Consider the following 22,106-nt stretch of genomic DNA (forward strand, 5'->3'; position numbering starts at 1 on the left):
TTAGACAAGAATGAATTACAGCAGCAGATTTACTCAGTGGCAAGTTTTAGGGATGAGCGATCCAAAACAGTATTTAATCAACAATTAAAATCTTCCCCCAACACCAGTGAGTAATGAGTTAAGTGCAGTAGGGCTGAGAAAAATCTTTCAAATAATTCTGATCATCTGTGTTAGGGGGTTTATACATTAGCAAAAACTACCATTTTATTACATTGTTTACTTATAAGAATACTATAATGACCATATTATGATGTACAAAAGAAATATTCTGGTTAATTAAAGTAGAAACTCCCCTGACTTTAGGATCAGAGGAAGAATGATAACATTTTCATTTTGACGTAAGTCTGGCATTATCACAATTTCTGATGATTTTCTTTTAGATAAACAATTTCAGCCTTAAGATGCCTGACATGAGCAAACATTAATTTGCATTTAATTTGACTATTCAAACCTTTAACATTCCAAGAGATGTCTGGTTAGATTAATCATGAGTTTTAATTAGTGTTATGAAAACAATCCAGCACAATGTCAACATTCTCCAAGTTGTCAGCTTGTATAAAATATTAAGCCAAAACCAACCCTGTTCAATAGACCCAAACATTGAAAGTTGCTAAACAAAACAGCAACAAGCTCAAAAATAAACCATTTAATCCCTTATGCTTCTGCTGAAGAATCTAAGTATAAACTCCTTATTTTAAAAGAGAATGAAATAATTGTATGAAAGAATATAACCAAAATGGAAAAATAAAGATACATAATATATGCGCAACTATAGAATAAAATGAAGCTTTTCAACACCTTGTTTGTAAACAAGCTGGTCCAAATAAACTACAGTGGGATGGAATCAAAAACAGTGTCACGGTTGAGGTCGTTGTGTGTTTTCTTCTCACAGTCATTTAAATGCTCCTCAGAACTAATCAATCCTCCTGACTAGGGTGGGAAGAGTCCTCGATTTTTGAGCCACAAGTAACTCATGTCATTTCTGAAATGCCCAAACCTGTCATGGCTATCAGTATTGATCAAGGCCATAACGTTCCTGGGCTTTATCCACCTTCTATTCTTTGGGTCATGAATTGTCTTCCTTCAACCGCCAGTAGAACTGTTTCTCTTGCAGCATCCAGGAATGCCTTGCATTTGAGATTAATTAACTAATAATTTCCTGATCATTCTTATCAAACCAGTCATGCTCTTGTGGAGAAGACAAGTTTCTTTGCAGGTACATATTGCAGAAAACTTCAGACACCATGGACATTCTCTTGGCTGGGGTTCGAAAACTGGTCTATAAGAAATTGTCTCAGAAAAAAATTAATTTTGTAGAGTCCTTGAAACTTTCACATTCATCTTCTTGTGACATTGTTTCTATTGATACCAATGTTTAAGGACCAAGTTGATAAAGATTAGGTAGTGGTCAGTCTAGCAGTCATTGGTACTGATCATGGCAAGGGTATTGGCAACATTTTGGTGTATCAATCAGATGATGACATTACCTCATAGATACTAATGGACCAGGATTATTGGATAGAGGAGAATGGACTGAGTACTTCAGATGCAATGATGATCATTTTCAAGAAAGAAGATGTGCTTTACTGTGATAACTTAAGAGGGGTCTCTGTTGTCCCCATACAAAAAGTAATCATCAACTGGAACTGCTTTAATTCTTGCTTCTCAGTGGCTGTAGCACTGTTCTAAAATTATAGTGTAAATTTTGACAATCTGGAGACACGATGGACATGATCTTCACTGTGGGACAACTCCCAAGTAAAATGCAGGGAGCAGCACTGACCCTACTGTTCTTTGTCAATCTCACTAAACTTTTGACACTACCAACTGGATGGGTCTGAGAAGCACTCTCGACAAAATAAGTTGTTGAAATATATCTCAATTTTGAGTTTTCTGCATGATGGAACACGAGCTATGGTCGCTATTAATAAATCTGCAGCAGAGCTCACCTCAGTGAAGATTGATGTCAAACCACATGATTCATTGCCCTGATGCTTTTCTCAAGCTATCTCGTTTGCAGTTCTTTGCCTCTCCTCCAACAAATATCTGGGACAGGAGCTAATCTTCACAATTATTGGGAACCTGTTCAATAAGTGGAGCCTGCACTCCGGAATAGTACATACCTACAGTAAGTTCATGCCTGCTGGGTTACTGAGCACCAAGCTATTTTTGACTTATTTGCTGAAGATTACAGGAGGGTAGGCCTTGCATGAAACATCCACTACATCAAAGATCTTCACCAGATCTTTCAAATTCACAAGAGGGGTAAGTAAACGTATAAGTTGCCGTTTTCACACCGTAGTGAGCGGTGACCTTTCTTTGTCCCAGTGAAATTCCTGGGAATTCAGAATGTCCCAGGCCTTTCACACCGTGGTCTAAATTCCCTGTAATTTGCGCTCCCCAACAATTTAGTGGGGTTGGGCACCCCCAACCGATGACATGTTACGCACTTACAGGAGTAAGAGTAAATTCACCTCCTGTCCATTGGTCACTCATCTGCCTGTTCGCTAACTCCCTTCCCCCACCCTCCAACCACCAGCAAGCCCTCTCCACCTCGTGTTTCAGCACATTGTGACAGCAGCACAATACTGGATGAATGGCCGACTTTGTTTCCAATAATCCCTCATGCAACTGGAACAGTCTGGGAAATCCAGCTGCATGAGGGATTATGGTCAATGAGGACAGCCATTCATACTACATTTTGCTGCTGTCGTGATGGGCTGATGCGGCCTGCTCTTTCAGAAGGTAGATAACTTTTAATTTTAATCGGCTATGTGACGCAGCATGCAAGTGCTTACTTCACGAGTCTTCCTTGCTTGGCCATTTACCTTTTCACATCACAGGGAGAAGATGGTCCGGGAAAATTTCCTGGGGCTGTAGCCCTACATATGAGGAGGGTCACAGACCCTTTCAAAATTCCCGGGCTGACTTTCACATTACAGATTGACGAGGGGGTTACCGGGAAAATTTCCCAAGAATCTTCATTTTACACTGCAGTGTGAAAAGGCCTGGTGTCTCCCCCAAATCAGCTGTGAGCCGAACTCAAATTGACCTCCACTCAATTTCATCAGGAAGGCGTGATGTTTGTAGGCCACTGGGGAGTGCGGTAGAATAGAGAGAACTAGGAATACAGATGCATAATTCCCTGAAAGTGGCATCACAGGTGGATAGGGTTGTAAAGAGAGCTTTTGGCAAATTGGCCATAAATCAAAGTATTGAGTATAGGAGTTGAGATGTTATGGTAAAGTTGTACAAGGCATTGGTGAGGCCAAATTTGCAGTTTTGATCATCTAACTACAGGAAAGATATCAATAATATAGAAAGAGTGAAGAGAAGATTTACCAGGATGTTGCCTGAAGTTCAGGAAATGAGTTACAGGGAAAGGTTAAACAGGTTAGCACTTTATTCTCTGGCGAGTATAAGAATGGAGAGATTTGATAGAGGTATTTAAAATTGAGGGGGATAGACAGAGTAAATATCTATTGAAGGTAGGTGAGATACAAACCAGAGGACATGGGTTAAGAGTGAAAGGGAAAACATTTAGGGAGAACATGAGGGGAACTTCACACAGAGAGTGGTGGGAGTGTGGAATGAGCTGCCAGCCGAATCGGTGAATGCAATCTCAATTTTAACATTTAAGAATAATTTGGACAGGTACATGGATGAGAGTTGTATGGAGGGCTATGCACTCGGTGCAGGCCAGTGGGACTAGGCAAAACAAAATGTTTGGCAAGGCCAAAAGAGGCTGTTTCAGTGCTTTAGTGTTCTATGGTAGTTGGAACATTGTGAATATGCGGAACCTCTGCACCATCCTACAAAATACCTACCTGCTTACCACATCTTTAGAGGAGTTTGCATTTCCCACATTGGCCTCAACTGCCACCACAGATCACAAGAAGAAAACATTGTACACAAAAAATATTCCATCGTAGATGCTTCCGGCTTTAATCTTTCCAGTTATGTTGCTTCCTGGGTCGTGACTCTAATGTGTATAAACTTTGCATTATGCTTCTGAACATTTGTGTTGGAGGACTGTGTTTTAGGAATATTTGTGGAAATGACCAGGAGAGAGTCTGTGTTAAACAACTGTGCATGTGGCAATGGTTTCAGTTGAGTTGCATGTCAATAATTAACTCTATTTAAAGTGCTTTTCGTACAAATATACCTTGTTAAAATTTTATGATAGTCTTAACAAACATTGAACTCTAGTCAAAAAAATTAAAATAAAACTTTAAGCTTTGGAATTCTCTTTGAAACTTCAGATTTTCTTTCCAAAATAAAAAAAAATGTGTGAATGTTGGAAATCTGAAGTAAAAACAAATGCTGGAAATATTCAGCCAATCAGGCAGCATTTATGAAAAGGGAAATATAGTAATTGAGATTTGGCTCTGAGGCTATCTAGCTCATCTCAATATTATTTACTTTCAAGGAGCAACGCGTTTGCAGTCCTGTGCTTAGATCCTCCTACACAAACTGTTTTATGTTGAGTAATATAATTTTAAGTCATTGAACTTGAGTGCGTAATAACATTTTAAATGTTTTTTTAGTTCAGCTAATTTTTTTAGCAGATCAATACGTGATCCATAACAATGTTACACAATGTACTTTCTCTTTCCATCTCTTGGCATTTTGATCTATTCATATGAAATGATTAATTCTCACAATATTGCTTTTGAAGTTTCAGTTAACTGGAATAAACACTGGCTAGTCCTTTGACAGCCATCAGTCACTAATTTCTGTTCCAAGATTTTAGACCTGCAGCATTAACTGTTTCTCTTTCTACCTGAGTGCTTGCAACATATTGTGAGTTTCAAGTTTGCTTTAATTTCCATCAGCACAAATGTTATTGCAATTTTTTTTAACCGAATATTATTTCCATTTTCTCAATTTTAAATTGCTAGTGTGCTATACTAATTGGGTTAGGTGTAAATTCAAGTTTTGGTTTGTAAAAGAGATTGCATTAAAAATACAATGATTTGATTGTCAGGATCATCTTCAGATAGTTAGAGTCATGGATGTGACTATCCTTTACCCATGTTTGAATCTAGCATATAGAGGTGACAGTTCCCTCATTAAGTTTAAAAATAATTCAATCAAGGAACGTTGTGAGATTGAACCCCTTTATCCCATGGCCATATTTCCTTGGCAGGATTGCTTTAACAGCATCACCTATAGATACTGGTAAATACTTCAACTATTGCAAGTAGCCAAATCCCCTTGTGTCCATTTTTGGAACACTGACATCCCTAATAATTTGGTGTGTTGCAGATATCCCACAAGAATGGTATTGTTCAAGTTGTTCCTTTTGTAAGCTTTGATGTGGAAAGTTAATTGGAAAGGAATACACAAAGCTGCTGGGGAAAAAAGCAGGCAGGTACCTGGATAAAAAATGTGGGGGAGGAGCACAGGCCAACAGGCAAGCAGTCATGGGTGGATATGGAGAGAGGACAGAAGAGAAAAATACCAATGTGATGGGGAGAGGGTAGCTCATTGAATGGAGAGGGAAGGAGATAGGGAGCTAGAGGAAAAGTGAGAGAGAGAGACAAGAGCAGACGTACGGAAACTGGAGAAGTTCATGTTAATGCCATCTGGTTGGAGAGTGATCAGACAGAATATTAAGTGTTGTTTAATTTTTTTTGTGACGTTCCTCATTTGGATGAATATTCATTTGATGAAATAAAGTTACATACAATGGGAATTGAACCACTCTAGTTTCATTCACCTTTGACATCTGGGTGTAATGTGAGAAACACCTTTTGTGAGTTTTAACTGGAATATTGATGGAAAAGTAATGCAGAATATTTACAAAGTCTTTGTAAATTAGTGCTCCTATTAAGGAAGGGTAAAGTATGACACCTGGAAGGCAGTTTCTATTATTAAATGCATGATGCAGAATTTATTAGACTTCTGAAATCTAGTTTTGTAGAGAGGTAGTACAAGTTAGTTTATTCTTATGTAGATGTAGCAACCAAAATAACATTAAATGGTTAACATTTTCACAGGCATACTCCTGGGGGTAGAACAACTGGAAACTCCTTGGGACACAGAAGTGGAACAAAAAGCTGATAACATTCAACAAATCCTGCAGCGTACATGGGGGAGGGGGGATTGAGTCAACATTTTTATGTGAAGACCTTCATGTGAACTAGGAAGTTAAAAAATGAGCCATTTTTTTAGTTACAGAGCAGATTGTGAGGGGATGGATAGGTCTGTGATATGAGGCTCAGAATGTTGAGGTGATTCACTGGTTTGTTTGGTTAGCAGACTAATCAGGGCAGTTAGGGAAGAAAAAAAAGGTGTGCAAAAACTGAAATGCATGTCAGCTGTTGCAGTGACCTCAAAACATTTGACAATTAGATTAAAAATAAAATGATGGGGATGCTGAAAACATCAAATTGGCACTCAAGAGAGAAGAAAATTTAGCTAATATCATGGATGATCATACAGCAAACTGGCCAGTTCTCATACAAGAAGCCAAGTTTCCTGAAATTATTGGATGCACTTCCTCAATAGAAGGTAGGGCATTAAGCCTTCGGAATAATGCTGGATGACATTGACAGAAGGGAGTAGGATAGAAAATTAAAGTGCAAAGTTGCTGTAAGTTCAGGGTTGCCCTTGCAGAAAGAATGGAGGCATTCCATGATCACCTAATCTGCTTTTGGCTTCTCTGATGGTGACCACCCATTGAGCTCTGATTGTCAGCAAGTGATTTGTTGTTTGACTTGAAAGAACTCTGGTCATTGGATAGTGGGGAAGGGCATGTAGGGGGAATCCAAGAGGGGGGACTGTTTTCTTAAAAAAAAAGATAAAAATATTGCTTGTGCTGCTAAATAATGCTTCTTAAAATCCGGGAGCCTAAATCCTCCTAGTTTATAATTCCATTTTAGCTTTTCCAATGAAATTCTTGGCACTTTTTTATTCCATAGGAATTGCCTTATATAATTATTTAATAATTTAAAGAAATTTTTAGGTACTGCAATAGACAATGATTGAAAAAAGATACTGTAATCTTGGCATCACCTTCATTCTAATACAATTTGCACTTCCCACTAAAGTATTCAGCAAATCTTTCTATTCTGTAAATCTTTCAATATTTTTTCTAACAGAGGAGTGTAATTAGATTAAATTATTATCCATAATTATTCCTAAATATTTGATTCCATCCACCAGGGTATCTTCCATTTAAATCTGCTACCTTTTTGATATCTTTCATAATCAAAATTTGACAGTGGTATTATTTCACTCTTGCCCATATTTATTTTATAATCGATACTCTTCCATATTTTTATAATATTGTTTGTAATTTTATCAAGGATTCAGCTGGGGTCAGACATATATTAGCACATCATCAGCAAATAAGTCAATTTTATGTTCTTCCTGTCCAACTTTGAAGCCCTTAATATCCAGATCTCTTCTTATAATCTCCACCAGCAGGTCAATCTCAAGGATAAAAAGCACTGGGATAGAGGACACCCCTGCCTATTCGATCTACTCAAGGGAAAAACTGCTTACATCTGATTATTAGTTATAATTTTGGCTTGTGATTTATGATAGTTTTTATCCAATTTATAATTTTTCTGCTTATACCAAATTTTTCCTGTGTTTTAAATAAAAAAATATCAAATGCTTTTTTTCTGCATCTAAGGAGACTATTGTACTTGGATTCAACTTTCATTTTGCCATATGAATTGTTAAATATTTTACCCAGACTATTTGAAGAATGTATTCCTTTAACAAATCCCACCTGATCTGTATGTATTAATGTTGGTAGATATTGTCCCAATCTATTAGCTAGCGCCTTTGTCAATATTTTATAATTAGGATTCAGAAGTGATATAGCTCTATATGATGAAGTTTTTAATGGATCTCTACTTTTCTTCAGTAACACTGTAATTATAGCAGTTGAGAAAGATGCCAGGAGGATCTGGGTCTCCACCATCTTGTCCAATATATTTATTATAAGAGGTATCAATAAATCTTGAAATTGTCTATTAGAACTCGAGAGGAAACCCATCCACCCCAGGAGATTTGTTAGCTTGTAAAGTTCCCAAAGCTCTCTCAATTTCTTCTCTTATAAAAGGGGCATTCAAATCTACCTGTTCTTTATCTTCTAAATTTGGAAGTTCCGTATTTGTTAAAGATTCATCTATCTCATTTTCATCTCCAAATAATTCTGATTTGTATAGTTTCATACAATATTGTCTAAAACTATTATTTTTCTTTTTGATCATGTGTTATAGTATCGGCCTCTGTTTTTGTTGCATTTATTAACCAAGAAGACTCCTCTGCCTTTACCTGCCAAGATAAAACTTTGTGCCTGTTCTCCTAATTCATAATATTTTTGTTTAGTTTTTAGTATGCTTTTTTCTGTTCTATACATTTATAATGTGTTATCTCTTAATTTTTTATTCTCTAGTAATCTATATTTTTCTTGAAACCCCATTCTTTGATATTCTTTTTTCATTTTCATTATATCTCTCTAAACTATCCGACTCTAGCATATTCTCTCAAGATTTTTTATATAAGAGATAATTTGTCCTCTTAAGTAAGCTTCAAGCATATTTCATATTAAAAAGCTACTATCAATAGAAGAAAGATTTGTTTCACAAAATAGTTCTATCTTTCTTTCAATAAACTTTCCTTTTCAACAGTGTGACATTGAGATGCTATCTATACACACTTTCTTGTTTTTCCGTCATCGCAATCATTAAAGTTAATGGTGAATGATCTGATAAAAGTCTCGCAAAATATTCTGTTTTCACCACTCTACTTTTAATGGGCAGACATTAAAAACAAATCAATCCTTGTACATGAATCAAGTACCCTTGAGTAGAACGAGTAGTCTCTACGGGGTTACTGTAAATATTCGTGTATAATGCAAAATATTTTGTACCGAAATTCGAGCTCAAAGTGGGGGGGGGGGTTACATTATACATGAGGTTATTATTGTAACAATTTTTTCTGCCAGGTTTAACGATAAGTAAGATTATCAGCAGCTGCCTACAGTGACTAGGTTGGGTGGGTGAGGGGGGAGAGACGGCAGCATGAATTGGGTGGGCAAGGGGGGGGGGGAGACGCCAGCGTGAATTTGGCGAGAGAGTTGACAGCGTGACTCGGACGGACGAGGGGGGAGAGATGGCAGCACAAATCGGGTGGCCAAGTGGGAAGAGAGACGCCAGCGTGAATTGGGGAGGAGAAAGGGAGAGAGATGCAAGCGCAACTCAGGGCGGGCAAGGGGGAAGAGAGACGCCAGCGCATATTGGGCGGGCAAGGGGAGAGGGGTCATATTATACACGGGGATAAAATTTTTCTCTTTTCCCCTCAAAAATGGGGGGCGGGCTCACATTATACACAAATATACACAAATATTTATCAATCAAATATAAATCCTTCATAAATGATGTTGTCATTTTTGCAGCTTTTGCCCTTGTCAATATTCTGGCTTACTTATCCAGTAGTAGATTGAGACAAAAATTGAAATCTCCAACAATAAAATTTTGTCTTCCTTCTGATGTTTTTAAAAAGATATCCTTCATAAAGGTTTCATTGTCATACTTTGGTGTATAGATATTTATAGAAGTCCATGATTCTGCATAAATTTTACAATGTGCTATTACAAATCTGGTTTGGTCAGTCAGTGTCAATTATTATTGGTATATTCTTATTAATTAAACATTCAGAAGGAACTTGAGAGTAACCATTTTATGATTGATTGTGAATTGTACATAACCCATATCAACTAATTTTGAACCAATTATTTTGTCATTTATGGCCTGCTCCACCCCCTCTCTCCCCAACCCCCCCTCCCCTGAATCGCAGTCTCTTTCGGTGAGGTTTGGGAGATTGTGTTTGGGCGGGCATCCCTGGCACCGTAGTATTGGGGCAAAGAAAGGCTCTGAACAGTCCAAGTGGGTTTTCTTGAGGTGGTTGACTGTAAACATGTTGTGCCTGCCTCCAATGTCTAGAGTATATTACAACCCGCTCCCTTCTCAGTACCTTAAAAGGCCCTTCGTAAGTACACTTCTGAGGGGAGGGTACCTGGTTTGCCTCGTCTTATAAAGTCTGTGGCTTTGAGTTCTCATGGGTCTTGGCTTGTTGGTGTCCCATGGGTGTGGATGGATGTGGACGTAGGTACGCAATGTGGTTCCTCAACCGTTGTAGGAAGTCCATGGCGTTCAGTGGTGGTTCCGTGGAGCTGAAATAGATGTCACCTGGGATGGAGAATGGTGCACCATCGACCATGTCCGCTGATGAGGTGGGAAGGCCCTCTTTAGGTGCTGTGTGGATGCCCAGCAGAACCCATGGGAGGTCATCCATTCAGTTAGGTCTACGCAGCCGTGATTTGAGGGCTGCTTTTAGATGGTGGTGAAAGTGCTTTAACAGCCTATTGGATTGGGGTTGGTTGGTGATTGTGTGGTGTAGCTGGCTGCCGCAGAATTTGGCCATGGTTGCCTAGAGGGAAGAGGTAAACTGGGCTCCCTGGTCTGAAGTTATGTGGGAATGGACACCAAAATTGGCAACCCATTTTGGGATAAAGGCTCTCACACAGGTCTCCATGTCGCGGGCCGGCATGGGCACTGCCTCTGGCTAGCGTGTAAAGCGGTCGACTATGGTGAAAAGGTATCTCATCCCCTGGCTGATGAGAAGGAGCCCTATGATGTTCATGTGCACATGGTTGAACCTGTCCACTGTGGGCAGGAAATGTTGCACTGGGCCTTTAGTGTGCTGATGGACTTTGGCTCACTGCCATTGTTCACAGGTTTTTGCCCAAAGTAAAACTTCACGCCAAAGCCCATGCTGTATGAATCTGTCCGAATGAGGCAGACTATTGACCAAATGGAAGGATGAGAGTGTCCATGCACTTGATTGAACACTCGCCATCTCCAGGTCGTGAGCAGGATTGGCCTGGGGTGGCCTATAGACATATCGCACAGGAGTGTTGAGCCTCCTGGGTTTGGCGCAAACTCTTCAATTTGTAGGTTGGTGATGACGTTGTGGTATTCCTATGTGTCAGCATCTTCAGCCTGGTCCCTGGTGAACTGAGCTGTGTCGATGCCACCCGTCACCTCACATTGTTGGCTTGGACAGTGCATCATTTACCATGTTGGTCTTCCCCGTAACGTGGCGGATATCCATTGTATATTTGGAGATGTATGAAAGGTGCCGTTGTTGCCCAGCGGCTTCACCAGTGTCTTGTGGTCCGTGTAGGCTGTGAACACTCGACCTTTGAGGATATACTGGAATGGCGTACGTCCAGATACATTGCCAGCAGTTTGCAATCAAAAGCTCTGTACTTCAGCTCGGGTGATCGGAGGCATTTGCTGAAGTACGCTGGTGATCCACCCACTGATGCAGCACTGCGCCCTCTGCCCAGTCTGAAGTGTTTCTCATTAACGACAGGGGTAAGTCTGGATCCGGGAGTGGCAGGAACATGGCTTTGGAGAGTGCTGTTGTGGTCTCCTCGAATGCCTGGAGTGCCTCCGCAGACCAACTGGGCTCCTTATAACCTGCCTTATTGGCCGCATGGTGGCTGCTGCTCCTAGGAGAACCTGGCCTACTGAGGTGACAGTACGGTCCCACCTGAAAACGGCATTCCCGGGGTGAATGGTCATGCAACGTGTCCCATAGGTGGGGATGGTTGAACTGTTGACAGCCTGTAGGGGTAAGCCTCTGGCATTGTTCTTCCGCTCAAAGAACGTGGGTGGCACTAGGCTGATTTCTGCGTTGGTGTCTATCAGGAATTCCTGCTGGGCCTTCCAGTCGCAAAGGTAAAGTAGGTCTTTTCTGGTACCAACTGCCGAGTCCATTAACGGCGGTCAGCTTGCTCATTTCCTTGCATTGGACTGGGTTGAAAAGGTACAAGGCAGTACGCACTGCCAGGCATTGTGGCCACACTGACAGTAGTAGTAGCAGTACCCTGCTGTTTTGTCACTGTGTTGTGACTGGGCTGCTGTGAAGGCTGCCATGGGGGCGCACAAAGTGGCTGAGGTTTATACTGTTGCTCTCACTGCACGAATGAGCTGCACGTGGATGGAGTCTCGTTGCAGAGTGCGGAAGAGCTGGTCTACTTGTCTCGCCATGAGGTGCGGTTTGGCAAAGTCCATGTTGGAGAAGGCGGCGGCAACGTGGACTGGCAACTTGGAAATGAACAAGGGTCGCAACAGGAAGCACTTTGTGTGGCCGCCTGCAAGGGCCACTAGCTCCTGAATCAGTTCTGAGGGGTTGCCATAACATAGGCCCTGTGTGTTAAGTACGCGAATAGCCCACTCGTGCTGGCTAAGTTCAAATGACTCAAGCAAAAATCGTTTAAACATTGTGTTCTTGCCGTCCACGGGTGGGTTGTTGACAAACGGGACGACTTTTGCTGCTCTGGCGAGGTCCAGGGCACTGACCACATGCCAGAACTTCATGTCCTTGGATATTATTCCTCACAAGGTGACCTGTGATTCTGCAAGTTGCAGCCAGCTACGTGGCTGGTTCGCCCAGAATGCCGGCAAGTGGACGCTTAAGACATAAATTGCCACGAGAGATCCATTGGTGGCAGCCGCTTGGGCTATGGACAAGATGGCAGGAATCATCTTGCTGCATGTTGTGGGTTCTAAAATGTTAGGACCTGTTCGTGGTCACCACTGTAGCACTGCTAAAGGCAGAGCTGTTGAAATAAATGGTGTCCACACCAGGCAAGTAAACCAGCGTCTGCCATTTATTCAAACCACGCACGTTCCTTTTAAGGGGAGGCGACAGGCTCAAGGTAGTGATGTCATAATGCTGCTGTGAAGCGTGGCCGTTCCCCTGGCAACGTGCTCCTGTGTGGTGGGTGAAAGCCCCTGTGTCCTGCCGTGCTGGCTGTTCGCTATGGCGATTCGTCCATGTTGACCCGGCCCACTACAATACCTTGTATTTTGACTTACAAGTCAGCCAGTGTATAATTAACCCCCCTGCCTTTTTTTTTCATCCCCATTTTAAGGGTTAAGCGTTGACCAGCGTATAAGTTGACCCCAAAGCTTGTGATGCCAGAGATGGGCCATTGGCTGGTATGTACTTCGATTCCCATAGATCGTGAGGATTGATCTGCTGGGCTGATGATTGTTATCATGACTGTTATCATGGAGGGGCTGTTTGCACAACGCAGCACATGACCAAAATGTGGTGAGCTTTAAGTTGAAAATTATAGAATTGGCTAAGAAAACTAACAACTGCACTTCTACGAGAAAATTTGATGCATATGAGAAGTTGGTAAGAGATTGGAGGAAGAACAAAGAGGCTTAAAGAAAAATACCAAAAGGCAATGTTCATTGAGAAAAGGAATCACTCATTGGCCAGAGTTGGAAAATCACATTGCAGAATGGGTACGTGAACAGAGGCAAGATTGCTACATGGTCACCCGAAATAAAATAAGAACATTTCCACCCAGTCCTCAGTGATGATTTTGAGGCTACAGTAGCCAGGTGCAATCATTCCATGAACAGGAAATATCTGGTATGTTGCCAAAAAACAAAAATTGCTCAGAAACTACCAAAGGATCTTGATCACAAAGTTGTAAGTTTTCACCAGTTTATTATACAGAACTGGCAGAAACACCAGTTTGCATTGGCAAATATCAGAAACATGGACGAAACCCCCATGAATTTCAACATGATTTACAGTAGAATAATGGAATGGAAAGTTGTTAAAACTGCAAACCAGAAGTACAGGCCATGAAAGGACCAGGTTTTATCGTCAATGGCCTGTGGGACAAAGTTAAGACCCATGGTAATCTTCAAACGCAAATTAAACCAAAAATGAAATTCCCTTCAGGTACTTTTCATGAAAAAAGATAGATGGATGAAAATGGTGTAAAACTATGGCTAGACAATGTGTGGAACAGGTAGCCAGGCAGTTTATGTAAAGAATGGAGTTTGCTGGTCTAGGATATTTTTTGTAGCCACTTAACTGAGAACACTAAAAGTAGATTAGCACTACATAATAATTATATGGCAGTTATCCCAGGTGATTTGACATCTATATTGCAACCTCTTGATGTTTGCTTGAACAAGCCATTCAAAGATCATGTGTGTGAGGAGTGGAATATATGGATGTCGAGTGCAGAAAAGGCATTAACAAAAGATGGGGCAATGCGTGCTCTATCACTTGATGTGCTGTATAACTTCGTGCTCAAGGCATGGAACAAAGTTAGAGACTGTGATAAAATCATTTAAAAAGTGCGGTTATCTCTTGAGCAATTGATGAGATGGAAGATGATTTATTGTGGGACACTAATGACGAAGCTGAAACCGCTTCATCGGATACAGACTGGGATCCATATGATTACTTTAAACCGAGAGTAAGGATGTGCTTGCTGCCATCTTTGTTTCAGACAATGATAGAGTGATTGCGAAGGATTCTAATTGTGTTGTTTTCAATAAAAATCTCATGAAAATCTGTCATAGTCGGGTTTTTTTCTGATTTTTCAAGAGTTGACTTATACACTGAATCATTTTTTTCCAAGGTTGACATACGGCGAACTTTCAAGCGTTGACGGATCAGCGTAGATTGGATTTTGAGCTGAATTTAAGATCTCAAAAGTATACCTGGCATATAAGTCGACCCACATTTATGAGAGTTTTTTTTGGGTTTCATGCTTTGACTTGTACATCAAAATGTATGGTAATTTTTCCTGTTTTGTCAGTGTTATGTACAGTTTGACTATAGTATTTGTATTAGGACTGTGAATTAGTGTGGAGTGTAACTCTTCATAATCTGTCCCTTGATATTACTGTACTGCAGTATTTTCTTCTGCTTGGAGAATTTTGGCCTCTGTTATGCTGTAAGTTTACAGCTGAACCTCTAACTTCAGTATCTCAAGTGAGCATTATTTTCATGTGCCCAAGTATCAATCAAAATCTTTTTTCCTGGTCTTATACTATTTATGTATACTTTAGCAATTCTCATCAATTCGATAACGTAGTGCAAGGTTGCATGAGAGTAAATTTGCTGAGTTGGGATAATGCCACTCTCTGTTTTATTCTCTTTCCACTTCTCCATTCCTCTAAAGCACACATGTCAAACTCAAGCCCGCAAGCCAAATTTGGCCCGTGATATAATTATATTTGGCCCACAAGATCATATCAAGTATGTATTAGAGCTGGCCCGCTGGCCGCCGCGCCAGTATAGCGCATGCACAGCTAATACTACAAATCCCAGAATGCTTTGCAAATGCGTTGGCGCCGGCCCGTCAGCCCGCTAATCGCCCCCACCTCCTCTCTTTACTTTCATTAGCATCTGCGACCTGTCGCCCAACTCACATGTAATAAACCCCTTACGAAAAATGGCCAAACGAAAGACAGAAAACAGGACCTTTCAACACAGGTGGGAGGCAAACTCTGACCCCAGAGTTTGATGAACTTGCATCTAAGAAGAGATGCCAAGTATCTGGTTTAGACCCAGGTGCATCAGAGTAAATCACAGTGTAGCAAGCTAAGCTTGGATTAATATTTTCTTTGGTTAACTTTGGACTGTTCATAGTTGAAAGATTGGATTTTCATTGAAGCAAGTTGTTATTTTTTTGACTTGTTGGCTTGTGAAAAAAAAACATTTAAAAGGAGCTTAAAGGCTATAGAGAAATATTATTTATTGAATATTTTATTTCTCATTTGTTAATGCTTCTTCTGGAAAGAGTTTAACCAAAACTATTATTAAGCATTTATTTTAATAAGAAAAAGTTTAACATTACATATGTTGAAAGAAGAGAAAACATGCAGATGTTGTTGAAAGTTTTCAATAAATATTTAGTTTGGCCCATGACTTAGTCCAAGTTTTTAATTTTGGCCCTCTGTGAATTTGAGTTTGACACCCCTGCTCTAAAGGAGAGCATTGCAACCTCCTGCCAATCAACTAGAGGTCATCAATGTGTGGCAGCTGTGGAAAAAATGTTAATACAAAGTTCAAATAAATCTTTTTAGCTTGAAGCATTCCAAATAAAAACAAGTGTCCTGCAGTTGAAAATGAATTTTGTGCTTTCCTACATTTAATGTATATGTGGGAATGGTAATTATGGCTCCCTGTTTTGGTACAGTATATGTATTGTAGTTAGTACTCAGAATAAATAATAGCTTGCATGTTTTAAATCAAATTAGCAAAGGAAATATTTGATACAGTAAAACTCCAATTACCCAAAATGGTCGGGACTGGGCCTATTTTGGATAAACGTTTTTTTTGTTAAACTGGTCATTTTTTAAAAGACAGCCCAATAGCAACAGCAAATCACTTGTAACAGTGTTTAAGCAACAAGAAAGGTAAATCTTTTTAAGCATTAAAATAATGCTAGCCACCACCAATCACCAACACTTCCCCACCAAGTCCACGGTCAGTTATCCTCATTTCTCCAAAATTTTTTAAAAAATTCGGATAACTAAGGAATTTGGAAAATCTGATTTTGGATAATTGGATTTGTACTGTACGTGCTTGTTTTTATTGTAATTAAATGTATAAATGTATCGATATAGTCGATGATGAAATTTCAATGCTGAAAATCCCTTTTCTCTTTCCAACCTATGTAGATATATGTCGGGTCTGTCGGTCAGAAGGGACACCAGATAAACCACTTTACCATCCTTGTGTGTGTACTGGCAGCATTAAATTTATCCATCAGGAATGGTAAGTTGGGTTATTATTTTTATGCTGTGGAGTCGTTACATTTTGAACAGAATTTTAATTTGCACCAAGAAAATTCACAGCCAATATTGCTTTCTTAAAATATTTGCTCGTTAATTAACATCAGTGTCTTGGGTAAACTTGTACCTCTCACTTTGTTCGTTATAGATTAGTCATAGTATTCGAACTACCGAAAGAAAATAGACACACACACACCGAGAGCAGTTCAGTTTATACAAGTCTTTATTACTAAATAGCTAGCTGAATTCACACTTCAATATCCAAGCCCTTCCCAATTATACTTATCAATGCCTGGACTGGTCCCAACTGCCGAAAAGCAAGGCAATGACTGCACACTTGTAGGTTGTCAGGGTGCCGGTACCAGCTTCTCTACCTCCCTCGACCAGGACATTAGCTGGACTCTCGAGGTTCTTCTTCTTGCTGAGAGATGTAGCCACCTCTTCCAGACTCTCTCTCTTCAGCAGTGGGACCAGGGCTTATATTACCCAAAAGTTGTTTACTTCAGATCTTATCTTTTTGAACAAATGGTTTATTATCTTCTTGCTGAGAGATGTTGCCACCTCTTGGAGAGTCTCTTCTTCAGCAGTGGGACCATGACATCAAAAGTTGTTTACCTCAAAAATCGTATCTCTTTGAACAAATGGTTTATTATCTTCCTCTTGCTGAGAAATGTTGTCACTTCTTGGAGAGTCTCTCACTTCAGCAGTGGGACCATGGCTCATATCACTCCAAAAGTTGTTTACCTCAAATCCTATCTCTTTGAATAAATGGTTTAATTATCTTCAAGGTCTCCTGACAGTCTGCGACCAACAAATGTAAACTGCTCTGGGCCTCATAAGTGTAAATTAGATAATGTCTTTCTATTCAACTGCATCCTGGGCCCCATGGTGGGTGTTTACTAAATATGCATCCTGGGCTCATGGTGGAATTTAGATTATGTCTGCTGATTCCAAACAGGTTCTCAGCCTTGTAGCTGCAGAAGTAAAAACACAGTTTAAATCTTTCATTACAATCAGTAATGATTTGGAAGACTACACAAAAGAGTCTGGAAAAACAACCAACTGAAAAACCTCACAAAGATAAGCGTATACAGAGCCGTTGTCATACCCACACTCCTGTTCGGCTCCGAATCATGGATCACCTACGGCTCCTAGAACGCTTCCACCAGCGTTGTCTCCGCTCCATCCTCAACATCCATTGGAGCGCTTTCATCCCTAACGTCGAAGTACTCGAGATGGCAGAGGTCGACAGCATCGAGTCCACGCTGCTGAAGATCCAGCTGCGCTGGATGGGTCACGTCTCCAGAATGGAGGACCATCGCCTTCCCAAGATCGTGTTATATGGCGAGCTCTCCACTGGCCACCGTGACAGAGGTGCACCAAAGAAGAGGTACAAGGACTGCCTAAGGAAATCTCTTGGTGCCTGCCACATTGACCACCGCCAGTGGGCTGATAACGCCTCAAACCGTGCATCTTGGCGCCTCACAGTTTGGCGGGCAGCAACCTCCTTTGAAGAAGACCGCAGAGCCCACCTCACTGACAAAAGGCAAAGGAGGAAAAACCCAACACCCAACCCCAACCAACCAATTTTCCCCTGCAACCACTGCAACCGTGTCTGCCTGTCCCGCATCGGACTTGTCAGCCACAAACGAGCCTGCAGCTGACGTGGACTTTTACCCCCTCCATAAATCTTCGTCCGCGAAGCCAAGCCAAAGACAAGAAAAAAAAAGACAATCAGTAATGTTGGTATGCAAAATTTTTAATCTAATTAAAATTGCTTTGCTGCTGGCTGTGACAGTGAATGAAAACAGCAAGGTTGAAATGTTGCAGTTATTCTGAAGTAATTTAATTTCATTGGGTTTTTCTAATCTAATGAGATCATCAATCAAGATATTAAAAACCTGTACTTTGGAAATAGCTCATTTAGCATCTGGATTAATTTGGGGCATCCAAAATATTTGTGTATGAATCATTTACCAAAAAAGCATTTTGTTAGCTGTTGGAGAAGAATCCCTTTTCTTCCCCCACCTTTCTATAACCTGGAAGTAGTAGTCGAATGATACAACTGGGAGGTCTATTTTCTCTGACTCCTCGTCTCATAGCTCTGTACATTTTTCCACTTCCAGTATTTATCCTATGCATCTTGAAAGTTGCAATTCAATCAGTGTAGCATCCTTTTTAAGACCATTTCAACATAATAAGTTTGCTGTTGCTCAGGACTGGACTGCTTGATAATAAGATCTTAAAATAGTCAAATCATCTGTTGAACGCACTGAATAACCAGCTAGTAGTTCACTGGTTATTATCTTTAGTAATCTTGTGCACCCAGTACTACATAAAAAACACCAAGTGCATATTTAAATCTGCAGTGAGGCTTTACATCTTGGACAAAGACACTTGTTTTTTTTTGATCCACTAGATCAGAATCAGGTTTGTTATCATGAAAGTGTGTCATGAAGTTTTTGTTGATTTGTGACAGCAGTATGCATTAGAGGTATAAAAATGTTTATGCATTACATTTCCATAAGTACACTATCTAATATATATTTGTGCATGTCTGTTTGTTTGTCTGCTCTCCATGCAAATCAATATGGAACACTCTAGAAATGTCCAAAGAGGTTCAGTAGGGATAACATTTGATGCTGAATGACATGACCACATTGAATTTAACCTTTAAGGTCATATGAAGTTCAAAAGTATTAATTGCTAACCTTCCATTTTCTTTCCAGTTTAGTTCAATGGCTCAAACACAGCAGAAAAGAATACTGCGAACTATGCAAACATCGATTTGCTTTTACACCAAGTAAGATATTTATTATTTGTTCTGAAGTTCACATGTAACTGCTCCAAAGTTTTTGAACTGGCCCCTTGTATCATTTATTTTGATATATAGTGGCATGCTTTAGTTTGAGAAATGTGTGAACTGCTCTGGTAGCTTAGGGGGTACTGTATTTTAAATTTAAATTTAGACATGCAGCATTTTCACAGGCCATTTTGGCCCATGAGTCCATGCCATCCAAATTATACCTAATTAACCTATACCCCGGTACATTTCAAATGGTGGGAGAAATCTGGAGACCCCACCCCCCCACCCCAGGAAAACCCATGCAGACACATACAAATTCTGACAGACAGCACGAGATTTAAACCATGGTCCTGATGGCGCTATAAAGGTGTTGCACTAACCACTACGCCGACCGTGCTGCTCCCTTGTAATTTTAGTAATAGACGTACATATAAAAAACAGTTAGAGAAACAGATGTATTTCAATTAAGATTAATCTGTGTTTTGATTTGCAAACTTTCACAGTTAGATTTGGCATAACTACACTGAAACCTCGTTAGAACACGATTCGTTAATCCGGGGAATCGCTTATAGTGCAGGTGTCTTTGGACCCCAAACTGCTAAGGGGCAAGCTGATGACAATCAGCCAGTGACCCAACGCCCAGCTGCCTGACAGCCCCCCTTCCTCCCAGCTACCTGACAGCCCCCCTTCCTCCCAGCTACCTGACAGCCCCCCTTCCTTCCAGCTACCTGACAGCCCCCCTTCCTCCCAGCTACCTGACAGCCCCCCCTTGCGGCTGCCTGAGCCCCCCTCGCGGCTGCCTGACAGCCCCCCCTCCCTCGCGGCTGCCTGACAGCCCCCCCTCCCTCGCGGCTGCCTGACAGCCCCCCCTCCCTCGCGGCTGCCTGACAGCTCCCCGCTACCTGACAGCCCCCCTGGCCCCTGGCGTGGGACTTTGGAATGGGGCGGCCGGTGCGGGACGTAGTGGCAGGGGTGGCTGGCATGCATCTGTTCTGCAACTCAGCTATAACGCGGTATGAAATCTTGGACCCCACCTACCGCGTTCTAACAAGATTTTACTGTTCTTTCAGTTCTGGAGTACATGACTATGAGAGTAACTCAGTTAGATGAGAAGTTCACGTGACTGATACGGTTTAATGGCATCCAACCCGATAAGTTTATTGCACATTCATTTCATGCTCTTTCTTTTATGTAGTCAGTCTATTATTTCTATTTTCAGCATATGGAACCTTGTGTTACCTTTTTAAATTGGCATCTTAAAGTTGAGGGTTCTTTAGTTTTGTCCTCTTAAAACTAAAGTTACGAAAGGCTATTGGAATTTAACTATATTGTGCAAGAAACTTTTAATTAAAAAAAAATAGACCTACAGCACAGTAACGGGCCATTTTGGCTCATGAATCCATGCCACCCAATTTGCACCCAATTAACTTAGAACCTCCAGTACGTTTCAAATGGTGGGGGGAAACTGGAACTCCTGGGGAAAACCCACGTAGATACTGGAGAGTGTTCAAACACAGCATGGAATTCCAACCCCAGTCCCGATAGCTCGTGCTGTAATGGCATTGCAGTTAGCGCAATGCCAACTATGTTGCCCCTTTTGACTGATTCTACTTTTCTATTGAATAACGATGCAGTTTTCTAACATCCATAACCTTTTGCTTCCAAAGGTGATGTTCATTCATCTTTCCATCATTTTCATTTTATTTTTAATACCCTTGATTAATTTCAGTAACTACTGATGTCTAGAATAATTAAGAGATGGTGAGAGAAATGCAGTTAATGAGGGAGAAATCATCCAAATATTTTGCTCTGTAAACTAAATTCCAACAGGATGAATCAAGGTGATGGATTAAACCATAAAATGGTACGATGATACAGTGCTTCAGAGAGGGAGATCTGCTTTGCATTTTTCTGTATCCCACGTGGTGAATGTTTTTTTTTTAATTTTTAATTTTTCACACCATAAATCACATTAGCCATGATACACACTTTTTCTTTTTCACTCATATACAGTGACTTTTTCTTTCCCCCCCCCCCCCCCCCTCCTGCCAAGCCACCCCCCCACCCCCCCCCCCATCCATTTTAGGTACCACGTGGTGAATGTTGATCATTATTAAATCGTTCGAGCAGAGACTGGGGTGTTATTTAGAAGTGTTTTGTTTGTAAACACTCAGGTTTACACTCTTGTCACTGAATCAAGAATTATTGAAATGGGTATAGAAGCTGTCCAGTTATCCGCATTCACCCTGGTGTTGAATTCTATTTGAGATCAAAATTATTATTTTTTAATTAAATGGACTGGGTCTGTGCAGAGTCATGTGCACAATTGTATCCCTGTAAGTCAAAAGCAGGAGGATGTTGGTTTAAAGGGTGAGTGAAAAATGTTAAAACCTGAGTAACAAATATTTTGCGTAGAGAGCAGTAGGTATTTGGAACAAACTGCTAGATAAACTGGTGCAGTAACAGTGTTTAAAAGACATTTGGGTATATGGGAAGGGGTGTGGGCAACACCCAGATAAATGGAATTTGTGTTGATAGGCATCTTGGTTGGCGAGTTGAGCTGAAGGGACTGTTTCCATGCTGTATGTAATTGTTCCATGAACCTGTGATGAGTGATGTGGAAGGATCAAATCACAGGTATAAAGTAG

The 22,106-nt window shown here is 40.7% G+C and overlaps 1 protein-coding gene across 3 annotated transcripts in view; it reads left to right on the forward strand.

Moving 5' to 3' along the window:
* marchf6 (membrane-associated ring finger (C3HC4) 6) overlaps nucleotides 1–22,106 on the forward strand; it is a 105,083-nt gene that overhangs the window by 11,651 nt on the left and 71,326 nt on the right. The window contains exons 2-5 of one of the 3 annotated variants that reach the window (XM_069906835.1): nucleotides 12,968–13,034; nucleotides 14,489–14,641; nucleotides 16,539–16,635; nucleotides 19,382–19,455. In XM_069906835.1, coding sequence (XP_069762936.1) covers nucleotides 14,596–14,641; nucleotides 16,539–16,635; nucleotides 19,382–19,455 — 217 coding nt within the window. In that variant the 5' untranslated portion in view covers nucleotides 12,968–13,034; nucleotides 14,489–14,595. The remainder of the gene's footprint in view (nucleotides 1–12,967; nucleotides 13,035–14,488; nucleotides 14,642–16,538; nucleotides 16,636–19,381; nucleotides 19,456–22,106) is intronic. The other 2 variants (XM_069906845.1, XM_069906854.1) reach the window with 2 other exon arrangements.

The sequence above is a fragment of the Narcine bancroftii genome, chromosome 1, assembly GCF_036971445.1.
Source record: "Narcine bancroftii isolate sNarBan1 chromosome 1, sNarBan1.hap1, whole genome shotgun sequence".
In the NCBI taxonomy this organism is placed as follows: domain Eukaryota; kingdom Metazoa; phylum Chordata; class Chondrichthyes; order Torpediniformes; family Narcinidae; genus Narcine; species Narcine bancroftii.